The sequence below is a fragment of the Calidris pugnax genome, unplaced genomic scaffold (assembly GCF_001431845.1).
Source record: "Calidris pugnax isolate Ruff unplaced genomic scaffold, ASM143184v1 scaffold56, whole genome shotgun sequence".
Classification (NCBI taxonomy): Eukaryota; Metazoa; Chordata; class Aves; order Charadriiformes; family Scolopacidae; genus Calidris; species Calidris pugnax.
Window position 1 is genome coordinate 5,954,860 of NW_015090839.1, and position 23,771 is coordinate 5,978,630.

The 23,771-nt window shown below is 43.4% G+C and overlaps 1 protein-coding gene and 1 long non-coding RNA gene across 4 annotated transcripts; one reads left to right on the forward strand and one right to left on the reverse strand.

The window, feature by feature from the left end:
• The first annotated feature begins 10 nt into the window (after positions 1-10).
• Positions 11-1,369, forward strand: LOC106887901. Its single transcript, XR_001411987.1, has 2 exons — positions 11-149; positions 416-1,369. It is a non-coding gene; the product is annotated as an uncharacterized LOC106887901 (long non-coding RNA).
• A 2,476-nt stretch (positions 1,370-3,845) lies between these two features.
• On the reverse strand, positions 3,846-23,636 carry ZNF410 (zinc finger protein 410). Of its 3 annotated transcripts, none has more exons than XM_014942036.1 (12): positions 23,330-23,636; positions 22,647-22,783; positions 20,842-21,142; positions 19,032-19,230; positions 11,292-11,427; positions 10,773-11,006; positions 10,285-10,476; positions 9,301-9,460; positions 8,310-8,491; positions 5,588-5,677; positions 5,033-5,158; positions 3,846-4,476 (listed from the first exon to the last, which is right to left on the reverse strand). In XM_014942036.1, exons 4-12 carry the CDS (start codon positions 19,062-19,064, stop codon positions 4,292-4,294), a joined length of 1,338 nt encoding a protein of 445 aa, XP_014797522.1. In that variant the 5' UTR covers positions 19,065-19,230; positions 20,842-21,142; positions 22,647-22,783; positions 23,330-23,636; the 3' UTR covers positions 3,846-4,291. The 3 variants fall into 3 exon arrangements, with proteins under 3 accessions (XP_014797522.1, XP_014797521.1, XP_014797524.1); XM_014942035.1 differs by having other exon boundaries at positions 23,144-23,636; XM_014942038.1 differs by lacking the exons at positions 20,842-21,142; positions 22,647-22,783; positions 23,330-23,636 and adding an exon at positions 20,486-20,616.
• Positions 23,637-23,771: the final 135 nt, after the last annotated feature.

Sequence of the window (23,771 nt, forward strand, 5' to 3'; positions counted from 1 at the left end):
TAAGTTTCGCTTTCATAGCATGATGCTCGTCAAGGAGCAGAGCGTCGCTACAGACACACCCTTCAGCAGGTTGGGCTAAGCGAAGAATTTGTAAGGAAAAAAGGGAAAGATGCCACTGACTTGCTGGAAGAAGAATCTGATGTTCACAGGTAATAAAAACAATGCAATACAGTTGTTTTGACATTGAGTAGAAATATTTTCCCTGTTCATGAAAGCATTCCAGTTTGTATTATCTAGTGTAGGCAAAATTAAATCAACTTCATTCCTCTTAATAAGCACCATGGCTTCTCTTATTAAGCACCATGGCTTCTCTATCTGAACTGCTGTGGCTGCACTCTGTTCCTTATGCATGGGGCAAAGCAGCAAGTAAACCCTGCAAAGCATTTTTGGTATTAGACAATCACTATTTCTGCAGAGTGCCCAAGCCTGAGGGTGAAAAGGACGACTGTACTGTACAGGAAGGAGAACCTCAAGAGGAACAGAGCCGAAAGGAAATGGCAACATAAGATCTAGCAGAAGAATCCATTGATCGTCTCTTGATTTTTTTTTTTAATTCAAGATTCTTCAGGTTAATCCTCAGGAACTTTCTGGTTTAGGCTGATACCTAAGAATTGCTCTGGGGTAAGTGAGATGTGAGTACTTGGTAAAGGAAAAAAAAGACCACCTAGTATTTAGAGCATGCCTTGTCCAACCCAACAAAGCCTGCAGCCCCCCTTAGTCTTCACAAGTGTTCCCCCAGTGAGCCACTTCCCTTTCTATAACAGGCAACAAAACAAGTTAAAGAGGTTGAAGCACTATCTTTGGATAAAAGTAGATATGAAAGATTGAAGAGGTGCATCCTCTAGTGTCAGCTCCTTGTGTTCACACTGTAGAAGCACGCAGAAAGGGGAGAATGCCTTTCAGGGTGCTAAACCTTGGTTTACACATGTATGTGGTAGAATGCTTTTAAACAAAGTATAAAATCAAAGAAAAACCAAGATTTGACCTACCTTGGGAGAACACTCAGAGGGAAGTCCTTCTCCGGTGTTAACTCTTCATTCACTCATTACCAGCTCTGCTCCTTCCTCCCACTAGGAAGAAGCAATAGTCTTTCTGTATGAAAATATCTCCCACATTTCACTCTTGGAAACTGTTCTAACATCTTATCCAAGGTGGATTTGGTGGAAGAAGGATTAGGTATTACCTGTCAGCATGTTGCACTCAAATGCCTGGTGCATCTTAAATGGTATATAGTTCACACATTAGTGGTTTTCCTTTACCTGACAGTAATAATGATCTCAAAAATACAAACCCTTACCTCCTGGAATGTTTTCTGAGAATTATGATATCAAAGCACTTTGAGATTAAAAGATTTTTACATGGCTATCAATGTTTCTGCATTGTCCAGTTTCTTTATAAGTCCTCTTTTCATCACTTCTTAAATGGAAGCCGTGTCTCTTTTGCATCTTCTTTACCTCAATCCATTTCTCTTTACACTGTAACAACAAAACCTCATTGTCAAATCAGTAGTAAAACCTGTAGGAGCTACCACATTAGATAAAGATATAAAACTGAGAACATGACATTTTTGATTATAACAAAGCACTAGATCCAAGAATTTATGGCCCCAGGGTTCCAGGCTGCAGTGTTACATTTCCACAGAGATCAGTTCATGCTGATGCACAGCTGAACGCGTTGGGTTGCAGCCGTCCTCCTTCCTGACCCACAGAATCTTCAGCACATCTAAGTTTAGGCTTGCATTTTTCTGGTTTTCCTCCTTTCCCAGTGGAAGAGTTTTCCACACAATGCATCTGCTGAGTGCTGTGGCAGTTAAATGCAGCCCTTCACTAGAGAAATTTCCCAAAGGTTGGGAATACTCCCTTCACTGGAAGGGCTTTCCACACTCAGAAGGTTAAGCTGCTGGGAGGGTTCAAGGCAGGCTGTTACCAGCCTACCAGTTTGTACACAGGTTTAATGGAGCAGGACGCACAAAGGCTGCTCTTTGTCCTGTCTTGCCTGGAAAAGAGCAGTGACGTAATCATAGCATCACCGTGCCTCGTCACATTGAAAGAGGAAGGAAAGAAGATCTCTTCCATGCTCCAAGTCTGTTCTCTAAAGCCTACTGGGCTTGTATGGATATATCTGGAGCAGTGGGAATGAAATTTTAATACATACATTTTAAGGGGTTTAGTAAAATTGGTTGCTTATTTCCCTAATAATATCTGATGATGCTTGGAAAAAGAAATTTCCAAGTTTGTGAAGTGTAAAGGAAAACCTTAAGAAAGGAGGAACAAAGGCTTGACTTTAAATTAATACATGATATTATGCCATATCTCTTTAACAAATACTAAGGTGACATCCATGAATACAGTAACAGATAAATCCAACTCTTAATATTGGTCCCTAAACAGAAATTGCTGAAATGGTGATTGAAAGTAAAAGCATCAAACTAAGTAATTGAAACTCAGTAGCACCTTTCTTGCTAAACAAAGTGTCGTTCTGAAAGTAGGATTACATTTCTGTAATCCTAAAAGAGATTTGTAATCTCTCAATATATCTCAAAAATGGCATGGAAACAAGTAATTTCTAGTTTTGATCTGTAATTTTGCATTTTATGAAAATATTTTGTTATTTTTAGTTAAAAGAATTGCATTCTCTCTGTTCAGCTAACCTATAAAAATACTGTAGCAAAGAAGACATCTCACGAGAGCACTTCCCATTAACTGGTGAGATGGTAGCCAAACCACAGTGGTGTTCTATGATGGAGTGACTACATAGTGGACAAGGGAAGAGCTATGGAAGTCATCTGTCTGGACTTCTGTAAGGTCTTTGACACAGTCCCCTACAACATCCTTCTCTCTAAAATGGAGAGATACAGATTTGATGTGTGGACTGTTCAGTGGATGAGGAATTGGTTGGATGGTCGCATCCAGAGGGCAGGGGTCAACATCTGGTGCACTCACAGCCCAGAAAGCCAACTGTATTCTGTGCTGCATCAAAAGAAGCACGGCCAGCAGGTCGAGGGAGGTGATTCTGCCCCTCTGTTCTGCTCTCCAGGTGAGATTCCACCTGGAGTACTGCATCCAGCTCTGGAGCCCTCAGCATAGGAAAGACATGGACCTGTTGGCGAGAGTCCAGAGGAGGGTCCTCCTGTGAGGACAGGCTGAGAGAGTTGGAGTTGTTCAGCCTGGAGAAGAGAAGGCTGCGGGGAAACCTGATTTCAGCCTTTCAGTAGCTAAAGGGGGCTTAAAAGAAAGATGGGGACAGACTTTTTAGTAGGGTCTGTTGCAACAAGATAAGGGGTAATGGCTTTAAACTAAGAGAAGGGTAGATTAGAAGTAAGGAAGAAATTTTTTTACAATAAGGGTGGTGAAACACTGGCCCAGGTTGCCCAGAGACGTGGTGGATGCCCCACCCCTGAAAACATTCATGAGGTCAGGTTGGATGGGGCTCTGAGCAACCTGATCCAGATGTCCCCCCCATTGCAGGGGGACTAGATGACCTTTAAAGGTCCCTTCCAACCCAAACTATTCTATGATTCCATCATTCATATCAGAACCTTATTCACGGGTACCTGGTGGAGCTTCTGCAAGAACCTCCCAGTTACAATACCCTTCCTGACAGCAGCACTACCTCTACGTTCAGCACAAAGCACTCTCGTTACATAGAAGCCATTATAGGTGCATAGTATCTTTGCAAAACTCTGCATTCTTAGGAACACTAATTCTGAACAAAGTCTTTTAAATTAACAAAAATTCAAAACAACTACATGGTAGACTCATTTAAAGAGCTTGATATACCAAAAAAAACACTTTTGCAGGAAAAAAGTGACTGGGGAAGGCAGGAAAAGAACACAGCAACTGTAATTAAATGATATCAAGTTGTACATTTATTTCAGATAGTAAGTCAGCTTCTGACAGTGAGATGTATTAGAATATAGTCTCTGAAGGTAAAGGGTGGAGGAGGGCCTGTTGCTTGAGATGCCGAATGTTTGTACAGTGCCTAGCACCATGAGGTCCTGCTCCTCAGCTGGGGCCCCCGGGTGCTCCAGCAAAACAAGTGCTTTAGGCTTTAGGAGAATGGGCTGTATAAACAGTTTTGAAATGGCATTCCACGACATGGGCTAAATGACACCTAAGCAGCAGACTTCACCTTTTAAGCTCTGCAAGAGAGAAACTTGGTCCAGTAGGTCTTCTCCAACTCCAGTTGGCCCCATTCTCCATCTACCCACCTGCTCTGTGCACAGTTAAAGCAATGTTCACTCATCCCACTGCAACATGGTGAGCCTCTAGGAGAAACGATGGATCCCCCTTCAGTCACCGCAGATCAGAGGGCGGAAAAAGGAGCAGCTGGTCTCACCCTCCTCTACTCCGATGATGGACTCGGTGTCTGGCAGGTGCAGGGACTCGACACCAAGGCTGGGCTGAGAGTTCATGGAGATGAGATTCTTACTATGCACTGTAGATTCTTCCAGCAAACTGCTGCCCATCAGTGACTCTATTGTGGAAAAAAACAGGGTAAAACAGAATTCTCATGATGTAATAATACTGTAATATAAGATACAATCCCTGCCCCCCTCCAAGCCACACAGACTTCTTCCTTAGACACCTACTTTAGCTGTTCCTGCTCTTTGGGCATCCAGTGCTCCAACGGATGGTAATGCCTACATTTAGTGTTTTGAGCCTTAGTATGGCAGGATCTCATGCAGAATTGGCTTTCTCCTTAAATAATTCACATTGCATTAGAAAAACAGCTGCTTATAACAAGAATACATAACAAAGGGCACAAATTCCATGTAAAAAAATGCTAGATTCATGCTAACTTTGAAAACAATACACCTATCTGCCCCTTGACCACAATGCAGAAATACACCTTTGTCTTCTAGAAAAGGGGAGGGTGAGCAATCCATCCTCATCTCCAAGAGGAACAGTCTTTTATTCCTTACTGGCTTGTAGTCTCATATTTTCAGGACAAACACCTTCCCTTCTCTTTGACCATCCACTAAATTCCTTCCTGCACTTCTCCTGCACACAGAGTGCCCTCCCTTTCTTACCTGGCTGTTCTCGCTCTCTGCTGCCAGATGTTCCAATTCGGGAGTGATGTTTCCTCATATGCACGTTTCTGCTACCACTCTGGGAAAATGTCTTCCCACAAATTTGGCACTGGTGGGGCTTCAGTCCTTGGAGTAGAAGGGGGAAAAAGTAGCCCAAGAATTAGCAAACTAAGAATAAAGACCTCATCAACCACAAGCAAATAATACTGTTTTGAAATGGCTATTGACACCAAAAGAAAAAAAAAAAAAAAAAAATACTGCTATTTCTTGGAGAACAGTAAGCCTCCAGAACAGAAGAGGTGATGATATTTTAGAAACAATTTTAAAAATAAACTTTAAAAATGTAATTTGAATTTATAAACATAAAATTTAGAAACAAAACCAGGAGAAAGGATTAACGTATACAGGCTACAGGTGCCACAAAGAAAGTAATGAAACACTATGACCAGCAGTCCTGTAGAAACCAGGGGATTTTTCTTAAGGAAATGAAATTGAACTCCTACAATAAAGATCTTTTCTCAGATAGGTCACAGAATGTCAGATCAAGACTCTTACCTGAGTGGACAACCAAATGTTTCCGAAGGCTGGAGTATTCGGCAAAGGAGCGACCACATCCCTGTGCCTCACACAGAAAGGGTTTTTCCCCTACAAGGGAAAAGTTAAGTCCTTACATTTTGGGATCACAACTTGCTCTGATCGTCCAAGTCCTGCAGAACAGCCTGGAGATCTCTTATCCCATTCTCCCTTTTGGCCTTATAAGCAACAAATTTCAATTAAAATTATACATATGCTTCCTCAGGCTTTTAAAGCATCCTCTTTATCAGCTTTCAAGAGGAAACACTGACATTCTTTCTGAAATATTCTTAGATCATCATTCACTGAAAGTGAAGTAAGGGTCCACTGTTTCTAAATAGAACTTCTAAGTATATAAATACTGAAAGAGTAATATAAAAGTACCTGGACTATGATGTATCTCTATATGCAGCTCTTAACAACCAGCTCTCTGCTTCACACACTCCCAGGATCCTGTTCCCTTTCTGCCTCTCAGTGCCAAAAATCCCATTAACTGTATTTCCCTTCGTATCAGATTCTATACTTTATTTCAGATCAGGCAGAATTCAGCAATCCGTGAGAAATGTGTCAGTCATTTATGCGTGGAGAAACAGTAATTCAAAGCATTTTATTATTTTTATATATCTCCACGGCTATTTTTGTCTTTGTCTAAACGATGATAAATTGGGAGGTGACTACACTAATGCAATGCAATATAATTAATTTGTTCCAAACACCCTCTTAATAAAGCCTTACATTAAACTAGAGGTAACTTTTGCCTGCAACATCCCACTAAAGAACTCAATATACCATGTTTAACACTATCATTTCAAGTCTTTAACCAGAATACTTTATCAGAGTAACAGCAAGTCCACAGGAGTTAAGCAAGCTATTTTACCTTTTTTATTGTCTAACATATACATACTTCTTTCAGAGTAAACTTGTTTTTAAAATTGTTTCTACTGTGATTTTGCCCTTAGGAGTCCATTCCCTACAGCTCATTTCTCAGCTTCCTACCTGCTACAGCATTCAACAGATTTGAGCAAAAAGGCTCAACACAGACTGTTGTGATTGGTGTTACAAACCTGAAATATGTAGCAGATTCTCAAACACCAATTTTACCTTCTGGCTTGTTATAAATATTTAAAATTTGGAAAGAAGGAAGAAAAACTACCATTGATAAAAATAACAGCACACAGTTCCACCTACAAGGAACCCTAGATCTATTTACACCTGCAGTTTTATAACACCTTTGATCTGATCAAACTCTTAATTGCAAATTATCAATTTGCAGTTAAGAAAGTTATTATTTACTCCTCCAGAAGCTACTGCTCTGTTGGTTGCAGAACACTCACCCACCATGGTGGATTGCAGATGTATCACCTGGGCCTGTTAACTTTATCTGTGACTTGGCTGGAAGCAAAAGCAAACTGTAAAATCTATGGCTACCGTTACTACGCATTCAAAATTTTATTATTGGTATATATAATTTTTAACTACATCTCAACATCTGTCCCCAAACTGTGTGTTCTAGCCAGACTGCAAATAGCAGCCTTTTTTCAATGTGTAAGGCAGAAGGCATAAACAGCTGCTGGCGGCCCACGTAATCTGCGATTTCATTTTACCAGAGAGGCCTTGGGCTCTCACAGTTGTCAACGTTATTTTGAAACGTTAACCAAACAAAATGCAATGCCACCTTCCTGGGCCATCAGGGAACCTCAACAATATTCTGAGAGGCTTGAACTGTGTCTTTTGTTTAAGTGGTATGATAACCCCGAGTCTTAAAAAAACAACTCAATAAAACCACCAGAATATTCACTATGAATTTTGCTAACTATGAAACTGCTGATCACTTCAGCAGTAACTTATGTACCTCTCTCAAACGACTTTCTAGGATAAAAACACCTGAAGCACTTTATGCCATTGCCAAGACTTTGGTTGTTACACCAATTTATAAAAATATTGACAAGGCAGGATCAAATTCTCCAGAGGAGACAGCATAAACAAACCATGTATAAAATACAGCGCTATGAAATTAAGGTTCTTGCTTAATATGAAAAGCTGAGCATGAGTTGAGAGTACATCAGCTCCAGCATATGGTAACATCCCGAATTAGCATTAGCACAAACGGAGCAGTTTGCAAGCCAAACTGCTGCCTTCTAACTATTGCCTTTTTCTACCAGACTTGGCTACTGTATTTTTGCTGCTCATTCCACTGTATTCCTCACTTCCCTGTATTTCCCAAGCAACAGAGGTAACAAGCTAGTCAGATTCAGCCAGGTCTCAGTACGGCTACAACTCTGTCCGCCAGGACTCCACACCACAGCAATATTTAAGCTATTCTTATTCAGGAATTTAAAATAACTTCTTTATAAAAAACAATTAACAGCTGTTGCGTTCACTAACTATTCCCTTGGGAGTAGCATAGTTTCTGCCCAAAACAACACAAACCCCTCCCTCCACCAAACACCTCGAGGAGGGAAGGGAATCTTCAGAGTGTGGGTGTGAGCAGAGCACGGCATCATCATGTGGTACAGGAAGAGTGAAACCTGTTGATTAATTTGATCTATAGATCAATGTGAATGGATAGAAAAGGGACGTTAACGAAGGGCAGAGATAAACAACATAATATTCTCAAAAGTTTGAGGACAGAGGAGGAAGTGGTTTACTCCTCAGTAAAGACCCCACCTCCGCAGACCACAAATAGGTGAGGTCTAAAACACACCAGTGTGAATTCGTAGGTGGTTCTTCAGATTTCCAGCTGTTGTGAACTGCTTCCCACAGCCCAGCTCCGTGCACACAAAGGGTTTTTCACCATTGTGAGTTCTCATGTGCACCTTCAGCCTCTGCAACACGTAGAAACTTTTTCCACAGCCTTCTGCTGGGCAGGTGAAGGAGCGGTCGTTCCTGGAAATCAACAAAACAGCTGTTTCACTACCAGCTACTGAAATGTATTTTTCATGAACACTCAATTATTATATTTTTTATTAAATAAAAAAGCAGAAACATTTTAACCAAAATGAATTCTATCAGAAAACTGAGAGACTCAACCCAAAGTGACTGACCTAAGTCTTAAGGAACTAGAGTTTGGGTGGTCCACTGGAAGAAGTTGTTCAGGTAGTATCTTTTCATCACATTATCTTGACTAATCCCTACCCAGAATGATCAAATAAAGCAATGCAACAGACTGTATGGGAACGTTGTAGAATTTCAGTCACTGCAGGATCAAAACTGACTGTATGTGTACATATAACATATGTAACTACCACTGGCCCTGTCTCAGGGCAAGATGATGGGCTCATGTCTACTGGAGTCCTTCCCAGTTTTTAAGCTTCTCATCTACAATTTACCTTAGAGATTGTCCGTTTCTTATCAAAAAAGATTAGGATAATCTGTTAGAGCAAGCAACTTTGTTCACAGTGGTATAAAAATATGATAGCATCCTATAAATTCTAATGTTCACTATACCACAAAAGTGATACTGGTGCTTTTTATTAAGCATCTGTTAAAATACAAACATTCTAAATCAAATACTAATAAGGACTTGCAAAAATAATCTATATCTGGTCAAAGTGTTTCAACATTAATGACCTAAAGCAAAAAACAGGCCTAGTATTTCTAAGCATAATACCAGGTATGGTCAAAAACTAATGATGTCCCAAACACAGAGCACAGTTTTTCAAAGTCATGACAACATACAGCTTCATTCTGCTCACCGGTGTGTTTTTAGATGATACTTGAAGTGAGCTGGCCAGACAAATGTCCGATCGCAGCCCTCAACTGTGCACTTCAGCTTCCTTTCTACACGAGTTAGATGAGGAATGGGGCTGGAGTCCTTCGGCTGCCCGTCTCCTGGGCAAAGATGAACATTTTCACCTGGAAGAAAAAGACCAGAAAAAATCTAAAAAGGATACAGATGACTATGTGTCAAATTTAGTACATAAAACCAGCACCAGACATGACACAGGACAGTAAAACATGTATATGCCTGGCTACTAATTGTTTACTATGTCCTACATGCTGCTGCCTTCCCCATAACAGGGGTCAGGCACAGATTTGCAAACCTTACAAGGGCCATGAACTTTTCCCAACAAGCCACCTGTATCACATCAGCTGCTACCAAAAGAATAGAAAACCAATGCATCAAAAATTGTAAATCTGGTGTCTATATCAATATCAACCAACCAATTTTAAATATCAGCCAGGATAACTATTTCTTTAAATGCCTTAGCTAAAAGAGAGATACTGCATTTGCTTGCAATTATTTATTAAAATAATTAAGTCACAAAGTATGTCACTAAATCAAATTTTCCAGGCAGCTGATCTCCAAACCCAGTGGAACTAAGAAAGTATGAATTACAGTATGCATTAAAAATAGACATTTGAAAGTGAAAATGAAACTTGAAATACAAGCAGCTGCAGTCAGAAAGAAGAGACTCTTCACATGTACCAGAGAACAGGCGGACTACAACGGAACTGCTGACTCCACTGAGGTTCATTCCCTGATAAAAACTGAGGCACTGATTCATATTGCAGAAAAATGACACAATTGTTCTGTGTAATTCTGTCACTGATAATTTGAAGACACGTCAGAACAGATTAAAAGCAAGAGAGAGCGAAAAAGAGAGGAAAAAACAAGCCAAAACCAGGGGCCTCGTATGGAACGTTCAACTTTTGAGACAGAGCTGGGGATTTCCTACCATTATTGCTTGCTTTGGCATTCTTAGCGAGCTGTGCCCGAGTGGCAGCAATTAAACTGTCATGGGCCAATTCTTGGACTCGTAGGAACCACGGGGTACTGCTGTCTGTGCTATCATGAGAGAGAAAGTCATTCCCAGAATCTTCTGCTTCATCTTGAACAAACACCAAGTGCTCTGCTGGAGACCCCAGCCCTAGAAAAGAAGAATACGTCATGAAACAGAAGGATAAGATTAGAGAGAAATTTCTTTTGCTTCCCAGAGGCTAGTGTTCATGGCATAGATGCAATAGCTGCACTGAAAAAGTCTTCACTGACCTCTACGTGGTAGGAAGCTGTTGATGATTAAATGCTCCTGTAATATCCAATAATGCCCAGCAAATTTCGTGATCTTTGCCCTTCATAAGCAACAGGGACAGAGTTGTACTTTTATCTCCTGCATTCTGTTGTCTGAGACATATCCAGCCAGATGACAAACAGAAGGAGAATTACCTGCTCTTGTTAGGTTGAGGAGAATAAATGAAGTGCTGTCACTGGGCTGGAGGTCTTGCAATAAACTGGAAGTCTCTGGAGTTGACAGAAGTTCTGATGGTTTCTGAACATTCTGTGCCCTTGTTTCCTCTCCATCAGGGCCCACATTTACCTGGAGACTTCTCAATACAGCAGATGAAGAAACATCTTTGGAAGAATTAGTGTGACTTGGAGAAGTGAGATCTCTTTCATCATCTAGAGAAGAAAGCAAAACCAGAGTAAATGAAAGTATAAATACACTATGACTAAAAGATACCTATGAAATTATTTTTCTAGGATAAAAAACAGAACTTGAGAGAGATTGGAGGAAAGAATTTTCTAACTAGTCAGACTTTGTTAAATGAGAAAAATTTCAGTCACCCTTCCAAATTTGTTCCCCCACCCCTGGAATGCCTTATCAGAAGAGGCAGCGCACCGCAGCGGTGCAGTGAGACAGCTCTATGAAGGGCCCGAAGCAAAGATCCGCTGCATAGATTTTACCTGGCAACATGAGCCTGTTGCATTCTGAGGTCTCAGTCACAGGAAGGAGAGAGAGACAGGTGATGTCTTTTGGTTCCGACTCCACCAGCCCTTGCCCCAGTGGGATAGAAGTATTCTGAACAAACTGAACCAGCAGCTGAAAAAAGATACTGCAGATTAGGGGAAGAGCAGCGCCAATCATTTAAAAAGGTACTAAGCTCAGTCCATTAGCCCATTACTACTGTCTTGTAGGAGACACTGAATATAATCCCATGAATGCACATCAAAGTAAATGGAAGCTTTTCATTTTACATTAATGACAACGAAGTAATTATTTGTATTTGTCATAATTTCTTTAACATACAAGAAATAGCTCTGGATCATTGCAAACTACTCTGAAAGCTATTTAGGCTTTCCTTCTTTTAAATTAATCTTTTACCAAGATAAATTTTATCAATATATGCCATGTTTTAAGGCATATTTTCCTTTTTAATTCAACTTTTACCACATGATACTTTACTATGCTCTAACTTCACAAGTATACGTTTTTCATGCTTAGCTTTTAGTACAGGAATTTTTTTAAATCCTTGTCTTTAAATACTTAACTGAAAGTTGGCCTTTTTTAAATTAAAAAAAAAAAAGCAATTAAAAGACTAGTTGCAAAGATGTCTAGCTAATGGCTATTCAAAAAAGGCAGATAATGATCAGAGGAACAAGGTTGGGATGGGTGACTCAGTCCAGCAGATTGAGGGATCCTCAATATCAGTCAGCTCTGGCAATGCAAAAATTACTTCTGGCTAACTCCTAAAAATCTCCGGTTATAAAGAAGGAAGTTGACATTTGAAGAGGAACTGGAAGTCAGAGAAATGCCCTTCCTCACCCCTGAAAGTCTTCCCATATTTAACCAGGTTCAGAGCAGCAAAGCATGTGCCTTGTTTACTCATTCTGTTCCCCTGACAACACCAAATCTCAACATCTCAGGCTTTTGTCAGAAAACTGGACATAAAGCTGAGCTCCGCTTTACCTCCAAGACACTGACACAGAAACAACTCTCTTTTTTCCATTACCAGTGCCACAGCAGCCTGTACTAAAATATTCTGATTTAACAAAGGAAGTGCTGCTGGGAGTTAGAAGGTAACAGCCCAACTTTTGCAATGGACTGAACTAATTCTTCTGTAAACTCCACAAGTTTTTAAACAAATATGGTCTCAAATCCCTCCCCTGTATGAAATTAAACTTCTGGAGACCAGAAAAACTGAAAGGGGTCAGTTGTAACAGACTCAGACACATACTCCACAAAAACCATATATAGGATCTATTTATTTGGCTGCAAGTTCTGCCAAACAGATTTAGTCCTGTATTCACATTCTCAAAATATTTTGAAAAATACAGAATAAATAAATATGGAAAATAACAATATACAAAAAACTTAACCCTCAAGTCGCTATTCCTTATCTCTAGGAAACTCCTTGACATAAAGATCCTGCATTCTGCTGCTGTCTAGCAAACAACTGTAGGCAACAAACTCCCTTTATCTTTGGCATTTAGAAGGAAACTATACAAGACAGTTATAGAAAAGCTACTACCCCACTGTGAAACATTTTAGCATGCATTCATTCTGCAATTTATGCAGAATTGTCTGTGCAGTGAGATGGTTCATCAGTGTCAAAAGGAACAGAGTAAAAAAGCATGATACTCCCATGGTGTATTTGCGATTAAAACCCAACAGTCACCAAAAATTTTATTCTTATTTTGTATGTTGTGATTGTCTTAGTATTTAATTTTCAGAACTGCTGGTACCCAATTCCAAATTCTTTCTATAGCAGATACCAGCCTTTTGAGCCAGGACCAAGTTCATTAAATCAAAGAAACTGCAAAGAAAATTTAATGGTTTGGGCTCTGATTTCTCTCTGCTTATTTCCTCTCATGAAAACACTGGAAATACTGATGCTTCCTCACACGGTTTTACCTCAAAGAGTTACTGTCACAGCTCTGAAGCCTCGATTGCCCTGAGTAGGTCTCACCTGGGGCCCCCACCCTCTGCCCAGGGGCTCCATTAAAGCTCAACCTGTGCTCCCTAGTCCCTTTCTGAGCTGTGTTGTAGGTTTACCGGTATCAAGCCCTGTGTCTTCTGGATGAACCTAAGACTTTTACTGCATCAGTGTCTCAAACTACTTCTGACTGGACTCTGGACAGTCACTGGACCTGGTTCATCACTTTGCCTTGTCCAGGGCTGTGGATGGACCCCGTTTCCAGCACCCATCTGTGCCTGCCATGCTCAGGTGCTGCAGGACCATGCCCTGGTCAGTGAGGACACTGCTGGCTCCCAGCTCACCCAGCAGCCCGTCATCACTGACGGTTACGAAGGTAAAAATTAAGTCTTGAAGTCATTCAGATGGCAACATGCCACCTGAACTAGGCCACAAGCCAGACCGCAGTTTGCAAGGTTAGCATTTTTTCCTCTTAGGTATATTACAGGATTATCCAGAGGACCCAGTCAGAAGAGGAAACTATTTTTATGTTATCAAAAAAATACATAGGCAATATGAGACAGTCCCTCCCCCAAGGCAATGCATTCTAATTTAAGATTAAAAAAATAGGAAAAAGGGATAAAAAGAGAAGAGAATTAGGAATAACAGGGCAAAGCAACCAGAATAAAGAAGCTGAACTAAAAAATGTGAGCAGCAAGATGGTTCTAAATTACTGGATTGTCTTTCATTTAGACACTGTTCATGATCCCCACTCCTGCCTACACCACCACAAAACACTTATTTTATGAACTCTTCTATTTTTATACAGGAAGCCTTAGATAAAACTCTCCCCCTACAATAGGAAAGCTTTGCTTCAAACTCTCCACTTCCACACAGCAACATTAAGCCACCAGGGAAGAGCAAAATGCAGCAGCCACAAACAGATGTTCAAAAGAAAATATACTTTTAATTTTCTTTGTAAAGTAATAACAAGCTTGTACAGAGAATTAAGAGGGGGCAAAAGAAGCAGAAGTAAACAAAAATCATGCTCATTGTTAAACTGTGGAATAAAAAACCCCAACTCTTCCAATAAACTAAAGCAAACCAAATCTATGCCTCCCAACTCTACATCAAATAATTCAGAGAAAATAAAAATTTTCATGTGACAGTTGTGTCTTGACAAGCACACACTTTCAGAAACCTTCCTTCCGGTTCAAAATCATTTAATACCTTTGTGACAACTACACCAACCAGAACGTTGGGGGGAAAAAAAACAACAAACTAATTACAAACACTATGCTGCTTTCTCAAATTTCTTTTAATTTGTTTTATTTTTTTTTCAGCTGAAAGCAAATTGAAAACTCTAGGATTATCTGGTAACTGGCTATTCACCATAAAAGACAGCCTAGGAAGAAGAGAGGTGATAAATTAAATGTGCAGATACACAAACTCTAACAAACTGCAGATAAAAGAGACCAGAACTCCGGGGACACTAATGGATGGGCCATTACAGGAACGACTTGAGTGTGACCTTGAAGAAATTTGACCAAAAACTTTGTAAAAGAGAGGAACAATATTATCATGGGTTACTACAACACATCTCGGAGGCAAAGAGCACACTTCTTAGGGGATATGGGGCAGATTCCGGGCCCGGGTAAAACTTATGATTAAGGTGTCTTAAGAGGAGGCTGTGGGAATATGAAAAAACTTATGGATGTTTAGGGGAAGGATCAAAGGCAGGGAAAAGGAGGGATCAAGGTGGATAGGAGAGGAACAACCATACAGAACAGGGAGAGAGTGGGGGATAATGTCGGTCGACCACATGTTAGCAGGCTGCAGGTCAGTGCGCTGCTCTGCCTCATCACTGTAGACTACCCCTTCTACTTTCTAAGTGCTACTTGCTCTGGGTACATTCACCTACTTCAAGTTGGACTAGCCTGGGAACAGGACAAAACCACAATCTGGAAACCCAGGATCCTGGCCAGAGGCTGGATTAAAGAGCCCGGGGCCCAGAGATGGATACTGGAAGGACTCAAGGTTTGGCAGAGACTGGACAGATCCATGATCGTGAGTATGCACATCAGCTGAGAGAGGGCACACGTGTGGTGTGACATGCTAGCAAACATCAAGCCTGATTACCTGATGAGTAGGAACAGAATTAGGCCGTTTGGGGTCTTCCTGTTCCATGTGAATGGCATTTGTGTTTGTGAGTGCCTGTAAAGGTACTGTCCTGCCACGTGTTAGTGTTTACAGCCACGTGTGTCTATACTGTCAATGTGTGCATGGGCACATATTTACAGCTCAGCCTCAGCCTTCTGCCTGCACCTGGGAACCGTCCAGTGGTCTCTTGTCTGAAGGACCAGGAGGGGAGGAATACTCTTGGACGCGACAGTTTCTCATATCTCGTAACCACATTAATATCTGGCATGACAACCAGGATCCAGATGGGCTGTAAGTATTCCTGAGATGCTGTCTATAGAATCCCTGTGTAAGGAGGGGACTGATCCTTCACAAATACGGCCAAAACGCAAGAATTTATAACCAAGCAGACAGAACATCTCAGAACACCTGACTAGGAATAGTTAGGGAAACCGAATGTACAGAATATTAACAGAACACAGAAGGGATGGTAAGAGGTGTAAAGTGGCTTTACTGTATAGCCAAGATATCCCTTCAAATTTGAAACAAGTTTTAATATTAATTGCAATGGATGACATCCTCAAGTTAGAGACTCAAACTTTATAAGCCAGATGACAGTCATACTGAGAGAACCTGTATGACTTCGAGAGACAAAATGAGCGAAGTTCAGCTGCATCTTTCTATTAAGAATTTGCTTTTGGCAGCACTATGTAACTCTGAAAATCCTGTAAGTAATGTAGACAGTGTATGCACTAAAAACGAAGTTTGTGTCCCACAGCAGACCCTCTTGATCAGATGACTAAAGAGCAAAGAAGTGTCAGGCATCTGCTTGTTTTAAGATGGGGGTGGCTGGAAGGGACAAGGGTCCCAGCCCAGCTACTAACATTCAGATCTCTCACCCAACAGCCAGACTAGACTCCCAGAGCAGCAGGGACCACGTTTTTATCGATACTGTTTCTGTTCTAAATATAGCCAGTTGAATCACTACAAAATCAAGAGGTCAAAAGAACATTTGGCAGAGGGGGAGGGGAAAGGAGGGGCCGGAGCTGAAGGGTGTGGAGGGCAGGAGGCTGGTTAGCTGGAAACCAGAATGCCCTCCTCCGTACGACCTGGGGGGAATTAATTCATTCACAAGAGCCTCTCCTTGTGCAGTGCTAATGAAGAGAGAAAGGAGAAGCTAAAATACCTCTCTCTATCCCCTTTTCAATAGCCAATTCAATTTATAGACCAAAGTTGTAGTTCACTCGATTGTGCTACAGCTACCCCAGACAGCAGAAAGCACCCTGCAGTGGACCTGTGTGGAGGTGGCTGCAAATATTTGCAATTGTAGCAAATCATGCTTAAGGCTTAAAGCATGCAAAATGCAGATCTTATCAGTTCCCTGAGGAATGCTGGTAATACAGCTTTGGGGGCAGGGAGCTGAGAAGAAAAGGGAGATCCATCTGCCCCTACAAACTGTCTCCAAGCAGCTTTGTAACTTCCTAGAAAAGGAGAATTCACCTCTACTCAAGTATTACACGTTTACTGGCACATTGGTGGCTTCTTTAGGGATAAAAGCAGTAGCAAAGAAGTTTATGTAATCCATCCATAATGCATTGATTAATGTTATCCAGATGTTACACAAATACAGTTAGCTCTTAATAAATACCTTTCTCCCATGGTAGGGGACATGAAAGAACATCAGCGGCTATAAGAATTACGGTGCCATGGCTCACCAGAGGATATAAAATCACAACTGACTTTCACAGACACTTGAACTGCTATTTGAGAAAGGTGTAAAAAAATTCACATTAAAGGAGCAAAAAATAGTATTAACACCCAGCTTTCACCACCAGAACCAGAAAGAGGGCATGTATAGATTTGGTAATCCACAATGCGAATGAATCCCAATTTGTAGTATAAACCAGCCTTGATCAAGATTGAAGAACATGGTTCAGAAGACAGCATCTATGCAGGCCCTCTGCAACCACCGTAGCTTTCATGCTTCCGTGAGAATGGCCTACTGGGCTTGCTGGAAGGAAATGCAACTCTGCTATGGGGAAATAGGACTATTATGTAAACATGCCCAATTAACAAATACCTTACTGAAGTCGAGAAAATACAAGGCCCACTTAGAGCTCCTATTTAAGAAAGGAGGGAACAAGCATTCCAACTATCCTGGTCCCTGGCTGTCAGAAATAATCTATGAGAATCTACTCACAGACTGAAGTAACAAAGTCCCCCGCTTTATCATTCAGAGCTGGGAGAAAATTTGATAGAAGTTATAAGATATCAACCGCAAGGTAAGAAAAAGGAACTCCTTTTGCAGCCCACTGAGACTACGCAGGACTACTATTAATTTGCAGCATGATCAGAAGGACTTTGGCTGCTCTGTTAAGAAACAAGTGCCTTACCACATCACCTGGGCTGTGACAAATTACCAGCATGTAATCATCACTCTCTGTAAAGTACCAGTTTAAGACACCTGCTGTATTGCACACTGACTGAAAAGCGATAGAAGACTCAACAAAAGCAATTCTGTTTACACTTGTGAACTTCCTCAAAAGGTACTTCACAGCAGTACTAAATCCTTTGCTCTCGGACCTTCGCCTTCTGAAGATGTAAAGCTGAGAATCAAAAAAGCAAGGACACAAGGCAATACAGTCCTCTGCACTTTTAAGTGGAGGAACGTACAGATAGCTGGCTAACAGCTATTCACCCTAAAAGACAAATGCAAAAACCAGGAGAGGTAATAAATTGAAAACACTGATACAACTGTTGAATTTAACAAACTGCAGGCAGTTGAATCTAGCAAATAACAGGTTAGAGTAACAAAGACCAGAACTACTCAGACACTATCGGTGGGCCACCACTGAAGTGAAAGAGGTTCAATGAGAACGTTTGTAACTGGCAAGAAAACAAAACCATCTTAGGTTATAGGAAAGACCAAATTTATTATCAGATAAAACAAAGGACTGCAGGATGTGTAAAACTTGTCATGCCATCTTTCAGGGGAAGATCAAAGGAGCAATCAAGGTGGGCAAGTGGAGAAAGAACCATAGGTAAAGGAGAGAGAGGAGACTCTAAGGATATGTTAGCTGGCTGCTGGTCAGTACACTGCCGTGTCTGATCAATGCAGTCCCTTCCACCTACTTACTATACATATTCCTAAATATTCTGCCTGCAAGTGAGTGCACTTCTAGTAAACTTCTAGTTGACTAACGTGTGAGTAATCCTCTCGGTGCTGCTGCCTACCACTTCTGCCAGCTGCTGAATGGAAACACAAGCACTTCAAAAACAGAGCTGGCTGATGCTAACAGAATAATTCAGACTCCCCAAAACCGAGGAAAGTCAATTTGGTTTGAGGGAAAGAAGTAGTCAATACAGTAATTTATTTTATTCTTGTAACAGAAATAAGATTGTAATAGTGAAAAAAATAATGTAACCTGAGAACAGGCCAGAGTATTGGCTGACACTTCAAAGGAGGGTAAAAAACCTGCAATATTCTTTAATTTTTTGCCACTCATATCAAAACATGGAAGCATTAGAAGATGGCACTGAAAACACTTTGCAAATTAATATGGATGCAGCAAACTGAGTAAACACATTGAACTTTTTCAAAGTGTTGCCTGAAAACGTTCCTGGAAACCAAACCCAGTCCATAATTGCTCACCTCAGGTTTGGATTCTAACTCATCCGATAACATTGATTCAAGTGTCCGACTCCTGCCGCTGTCCTCAGCAAGGCACAGGTTTCTTTAGTTTTAGTTCAGAAAGAACGACGCTCCCTGCTAATTCTCATATTTTCCTAAGTGTAAAACAGTGCAGCAGTCCTTCTGCAAGAAGCTGTGTTGCGCAAATATTCAATTTAACCTAAAACAACAACAACAAAAAGGAAATATAAAGAGACAGGAACCAAAAAAACCAAAAGCAAAGCAAAAAGAAGCAAGCACGTAATACGTGTTGCGTGTAACTGTAAAATATACTTTTAAGTACTGGGAAAACTCAATTTATGCAGGTTCCTGCATTTCTGTTGACATTGTGTCGGCAAAATAACATCCTAATGCTATTAAATTAATTTTCAAAGGCTATTTACCACATTTTCTTTGCAATAGCTCATTTTCAATGTAAAATTGACTTGTTTGCGCTGGAAATTTATGGGTTCAACTGAAAAATCACATAGAGCATGCAAGAGACAAGGAGGCTGTATTCCCAGTCTGCTAAACAGTGAAATTATTCAAACTGTTGATGAAAGGCAACCATATACAAACAACCTGTCACCAAGAAAACCCTGCTTTTCCTGTCTGTTAAGAAGTAACATTTCTGGTTATGAGAAATATCTTGATGACCACAGGTAGATCAGAAGTTATTTCACAAATACCCATACAACATTTCTTCTTTGGGCTACAAGGGAAAATGAATACAAGTTTAGATGTATTTTTGCCTACTGGGAAAGCACTCAGGCACTAAGGATGGGAGAAGAAAGTAAACTATGTACACTTCTTTTCCCCCTTCCGTCCTAACTACAAATATATTTAATATACTAAAAAACGAGGAGGATGCTGGCTTGGCTAGAGAGAACCTAAAGCTGCCCTCTAGTACGCCTGACAGCAAGGGGCACAGCACAAGGTGCTCGGTACAGGAGCCTCGCTTTCTGCCGTGAAGGGACAAGACAAGCAGCACGGTGAAAGCAGAGTCACTCAGCCCAACGCACGTCCCGAGGATCCCCCCGCCGTCCCGTGTGGGCCCGCAGCCGGGAGGGCAGGCCCCGAGCGACCCAGGGGGGACGAGGGCCGGAGCCACCGGGCCCGGCTGCCCACGGCGGGCACAGGGGGCAACCCGACAGACACCGGCCGGACACCGGGGCGAGGGGCAGAGGGAGGCCCCGTCACTGCAGGACCGGGCGGAGGGCCGAGGTCTGGCTCGGCCGCGCCCCTCCCCCACACCGGACAGGTGCGGCACCTCTCCCCCACGGCGGGGTCGGTCCGTCGCCGCGAGGGGCGGCCCCCGGTAGCGGCGGTGGAGGCCCAAGCCGCCCGCTCCCCGGCCCGCTCGGCTCCCGCGCCCCACAGAGGGCGGAGAGTCCTAGAGGAGCGCCCCGGCCCCCTCCTCCCCCCACCCGCCTTACCGGCATCTCCGCCGCCCGGATGTGACGCAGCGCCCCACCGGAAATGCCGGAGCCCTGCCGGTCCTCCAGCTCTATGGTGAGCGCTGTGAGGAGCGCCGCTTCCGCCCGCCGCTTCCGCTCCCCCTCCCACCCCGGGCTTAACGGGTGTCGGTTCACGCTGCTCCGGGGGCAGCGCCGGTGCCATCCCGGGCCCGGCCGTCCCGACGAGCCAGCCCGAGGCTTAACCTCCCGCCAGCCCCGGGAGCGGGGTTCCCGTCTCCTCCCTCAGCCCCGAAAGGCGGAGCCGCCACAGCTCGGTGCTGAGGGCGTTTCCCCGGCTCCACCGGGATCGTTACCCCAATTCCCCTTAAAATAACCTTGCGGTCCGGAGGATGTTTTCCAGGTGAAGATGACGCGGGAAGCTTACGGTGAAGTCTGGGGTTTAAGTGCCCGGCTCCTTCGCTCCGCACCGGCGACCAGCGCGGGAACACGCCGCTTCACTCCGCCGCAGCTTGGGTGGCAGCTCCGCTTCCCCACCGGCGCCCGCTTTCCGTTCCTGCTCCGGGGTGACTCGGGGTGTCTCTTCTGGCAGGTGGAGAACTCCTGACCTCACGGCAGCTCGTTGATGACACACACCGAGTTCGTGATTCCAGAAACACTCGTGTCTTATCGATGTAGCTGAAAATCAAGGAGGGACTGAGTCATTGAGAAACCTCGTACTTTGTTTTTGGCTCATCAGCCTTATCTGGTGTCTGCCGGTTTGCAGGACAGAGCTCCTGAAGCAGCCGGGGAGGTGGCAGCCTCTGGTCTTGGCATCAGCTGCTGAACCCGGTCACCTTCAGGTCCTGTGAACATTAACTTGGTTATGGCTAGTGCTCTCTAGCTTTGGAGCCATGTGTGATTCCCAACTCTCCTGCCAAAATGGGACTTCTGGTGCAATAGAATAGAGTTCTGCTCAGCAATAAGAATCCTGGTGATACAGAAGTAACCCAACGAGAGCTGCCAGGGCTGGCAAAACCAGGTTCCTCGGGGCCACTTGGGCACACGGCCTGTTCTGATCCACGGGGGACTGTGCCAGAACCCGTGGCTGCTTCCTGGGAAATGACTGTCACCTCCTGCCTGTGAAGTGCTTTGGGATGGTTTCCTCTTTTCAGTCCCTCAAATACGTGCAGTATGGCATGGCTCCTCTGCCTTTCAGCCACTTGAAAAAATTGATTTGCAGCTTAAAGATTCATGGTTATGCCCCTTAACTTTAAATGTTTAGTCAGTGGCTTCATGGAGAGTTACGCACTGGAGTCGTACTGACAGCCCAGTGCTTCAGCAAAAAGAACCAGCAACTTGCTGGACCTACCCAGTATGTCCCTAAAATCTGCAAGCAAGTTAGATGCACGTCTTTTTCCGAGGTATTATCCCATCAACTTGGCAGTTACTGCATTAAAACTAACAAAAGCCTGCACTGTGAAATGAACCCTCAGTCAAGCTGAAGCACATTTTTGAAGTCCAAGGCAGAAAGACTATGATTCAATGCCCAGAATCAGCAGCCTCAGAGATTTGGTTGCCCCGGTGCCGCACTGGCCATGCAGACAGCTTGAACTGGGGAACCTCACCAAGTCTGGCATTTATCATGTTGGATCACTTGGCTGTAGCTGTGATGACCTGAAGCTTTAGACAGGCAGTTACTCACTCAAGGCTACAAAACTGAAGGTAATAGCTCCCAAGATTGAGTTTTTTAACACAAGCCCAGTAAGCTGGAGCTGAGTAAGTGACCGTGCAATGGTCACAGTAAAAGTGTTTATTATCACAGGGATGATCACAACATGCCACACTTGCTGATCAAATACAATCCAACAAAGGCAACAAGAAACACAGAACTACTAACTTCTTAAACCATTTTTTCTTGATGCCACTTTGGTAATCCCAGAGCACTGAATTGTAAAGTTTGATTCAGTTACATTAAGATATTTAGTAATCTCGGAAGTCCTTTGACTCGTCATCAGCCCAACAACATGGAATTGTTGAGTAGGTATTAAAATACAGCGACGTGCAGGCGCATAAGTTCCTTTCATTTGCATCCTCTTAGGCCAGATGAGTTTGGCTGCTTCAGAGCTTGCATCTTGACTGCCTGGGGAATTTTGGTCTAATCTGACAGGGGAATCTGCACTGGGAGTAGCACAGCGCTTACCTGAGTTGTTTGTGCAGGTGCAAATCGCTGGCGCAGGTGTGTGAAGCAGCACTAGTCCCTGATGGGAAGAATTCTCCGTCTGGGAATTTCCTAGTCTCACTTTCTCAATAACATCTGCCCCTCTGGGATCCTTCTCTCTAATCAAGGAGAAATAGAAGACTCAGTCACATTTCCCCCATGACCAGACTCAAGAAAAGAGAAACTATACCATTTTTTCACCCTGCTGTGAGACGGAGAAAATGGCTAGTCATGGAGTAAAGGGAGAGCGGTGTTTTATATTTCGTTGTTGATAAATCTGTTTATAAGGGGACTCTATTCTGAATGCAAAGAGGACTCTACACTGCATTTCTCTTAGCACATCTTTTGTTCTTTCATGTGTACGTTTCCGTACACTCACATATCACACTGTTACACAAACTCCTGCATTATCCTGAGACACTGCAGTGCTCGATTTTATTTCAGTAAGTTTTGTTTTTTTTTTAAATGGTAAAACTTACAAGTGCAATTCCCCTTCTCTTTTGGCGTTCAGCCCTGGCAGCATCAGTAGATGACAGATTTTTTTTAACTTCTCCCCCGAGCCTGTGTGCACACACCGTCCCACACCTCCAGCTGATGCTGGCGCGGAGGGCTACGAGGCAGATGAGTTTAAAGAAAAGTAAGATGTGGAGCTTTTCCTCGCGTACCCCCCTCACGCTGGCAGCCGGTCCTGTCACACGGCGGGCTGCTCCCCGCCGCCCTTCGCCTCTCCTGCCCGCTCCGCGCCTTTCCCCCAGCGGCAGCCGGCAGGCCGCTGAGGTAATTTGGCCGGCGGGAAGGTGGAATGGCGGGCAGACACGGCCCGACACCCTTCACACGTTTCCCTTGACGCCAGGCCCGGCGCCCCCACAGGCACCGGCCCCCCGCCGCGCTGCCTCAGGGCGGAGGAGCCGTTGAAGGGGCCCGCGCTGCCGGGCCGGCCCCTCAAGGCGCCCAGAGCCTCTCGCCGCGGGGTCGGGGCGGGCTCCGCACGCTGCCCCCGCCGCCAGGGGCCGGGGTGCGCTGCGGGACGGGGCGGCTGCCGGCAGGGAAGGGTTAACCCTGCCCTGCAGGAGGCGGTTGGGCTGGTCCCGCCTCCCATTCGATCGG

Coding starts and splice junctions, on each gene's coding strand:
- ZNF410 (XM_014942036.1), bottom strand. CDS start 19,064: ATGTTATCGGATGAGTTAGAATCCAAACCTGAG. Junction 11,428..19,031: donor AGTTAGAATCCAAACCTGAG/GTGAGCAATTAT, acceptor ATCTTTTTTCAG/CTGCTGGTTCAGTTTGTTCA. Junction 11,007..11,291: donor CAACAGGCTCATGTTGCCAG/GTAAAATCTATG, acceptor TTTCTTCTCTAG/ATGATGAAAGAGATCTCACT.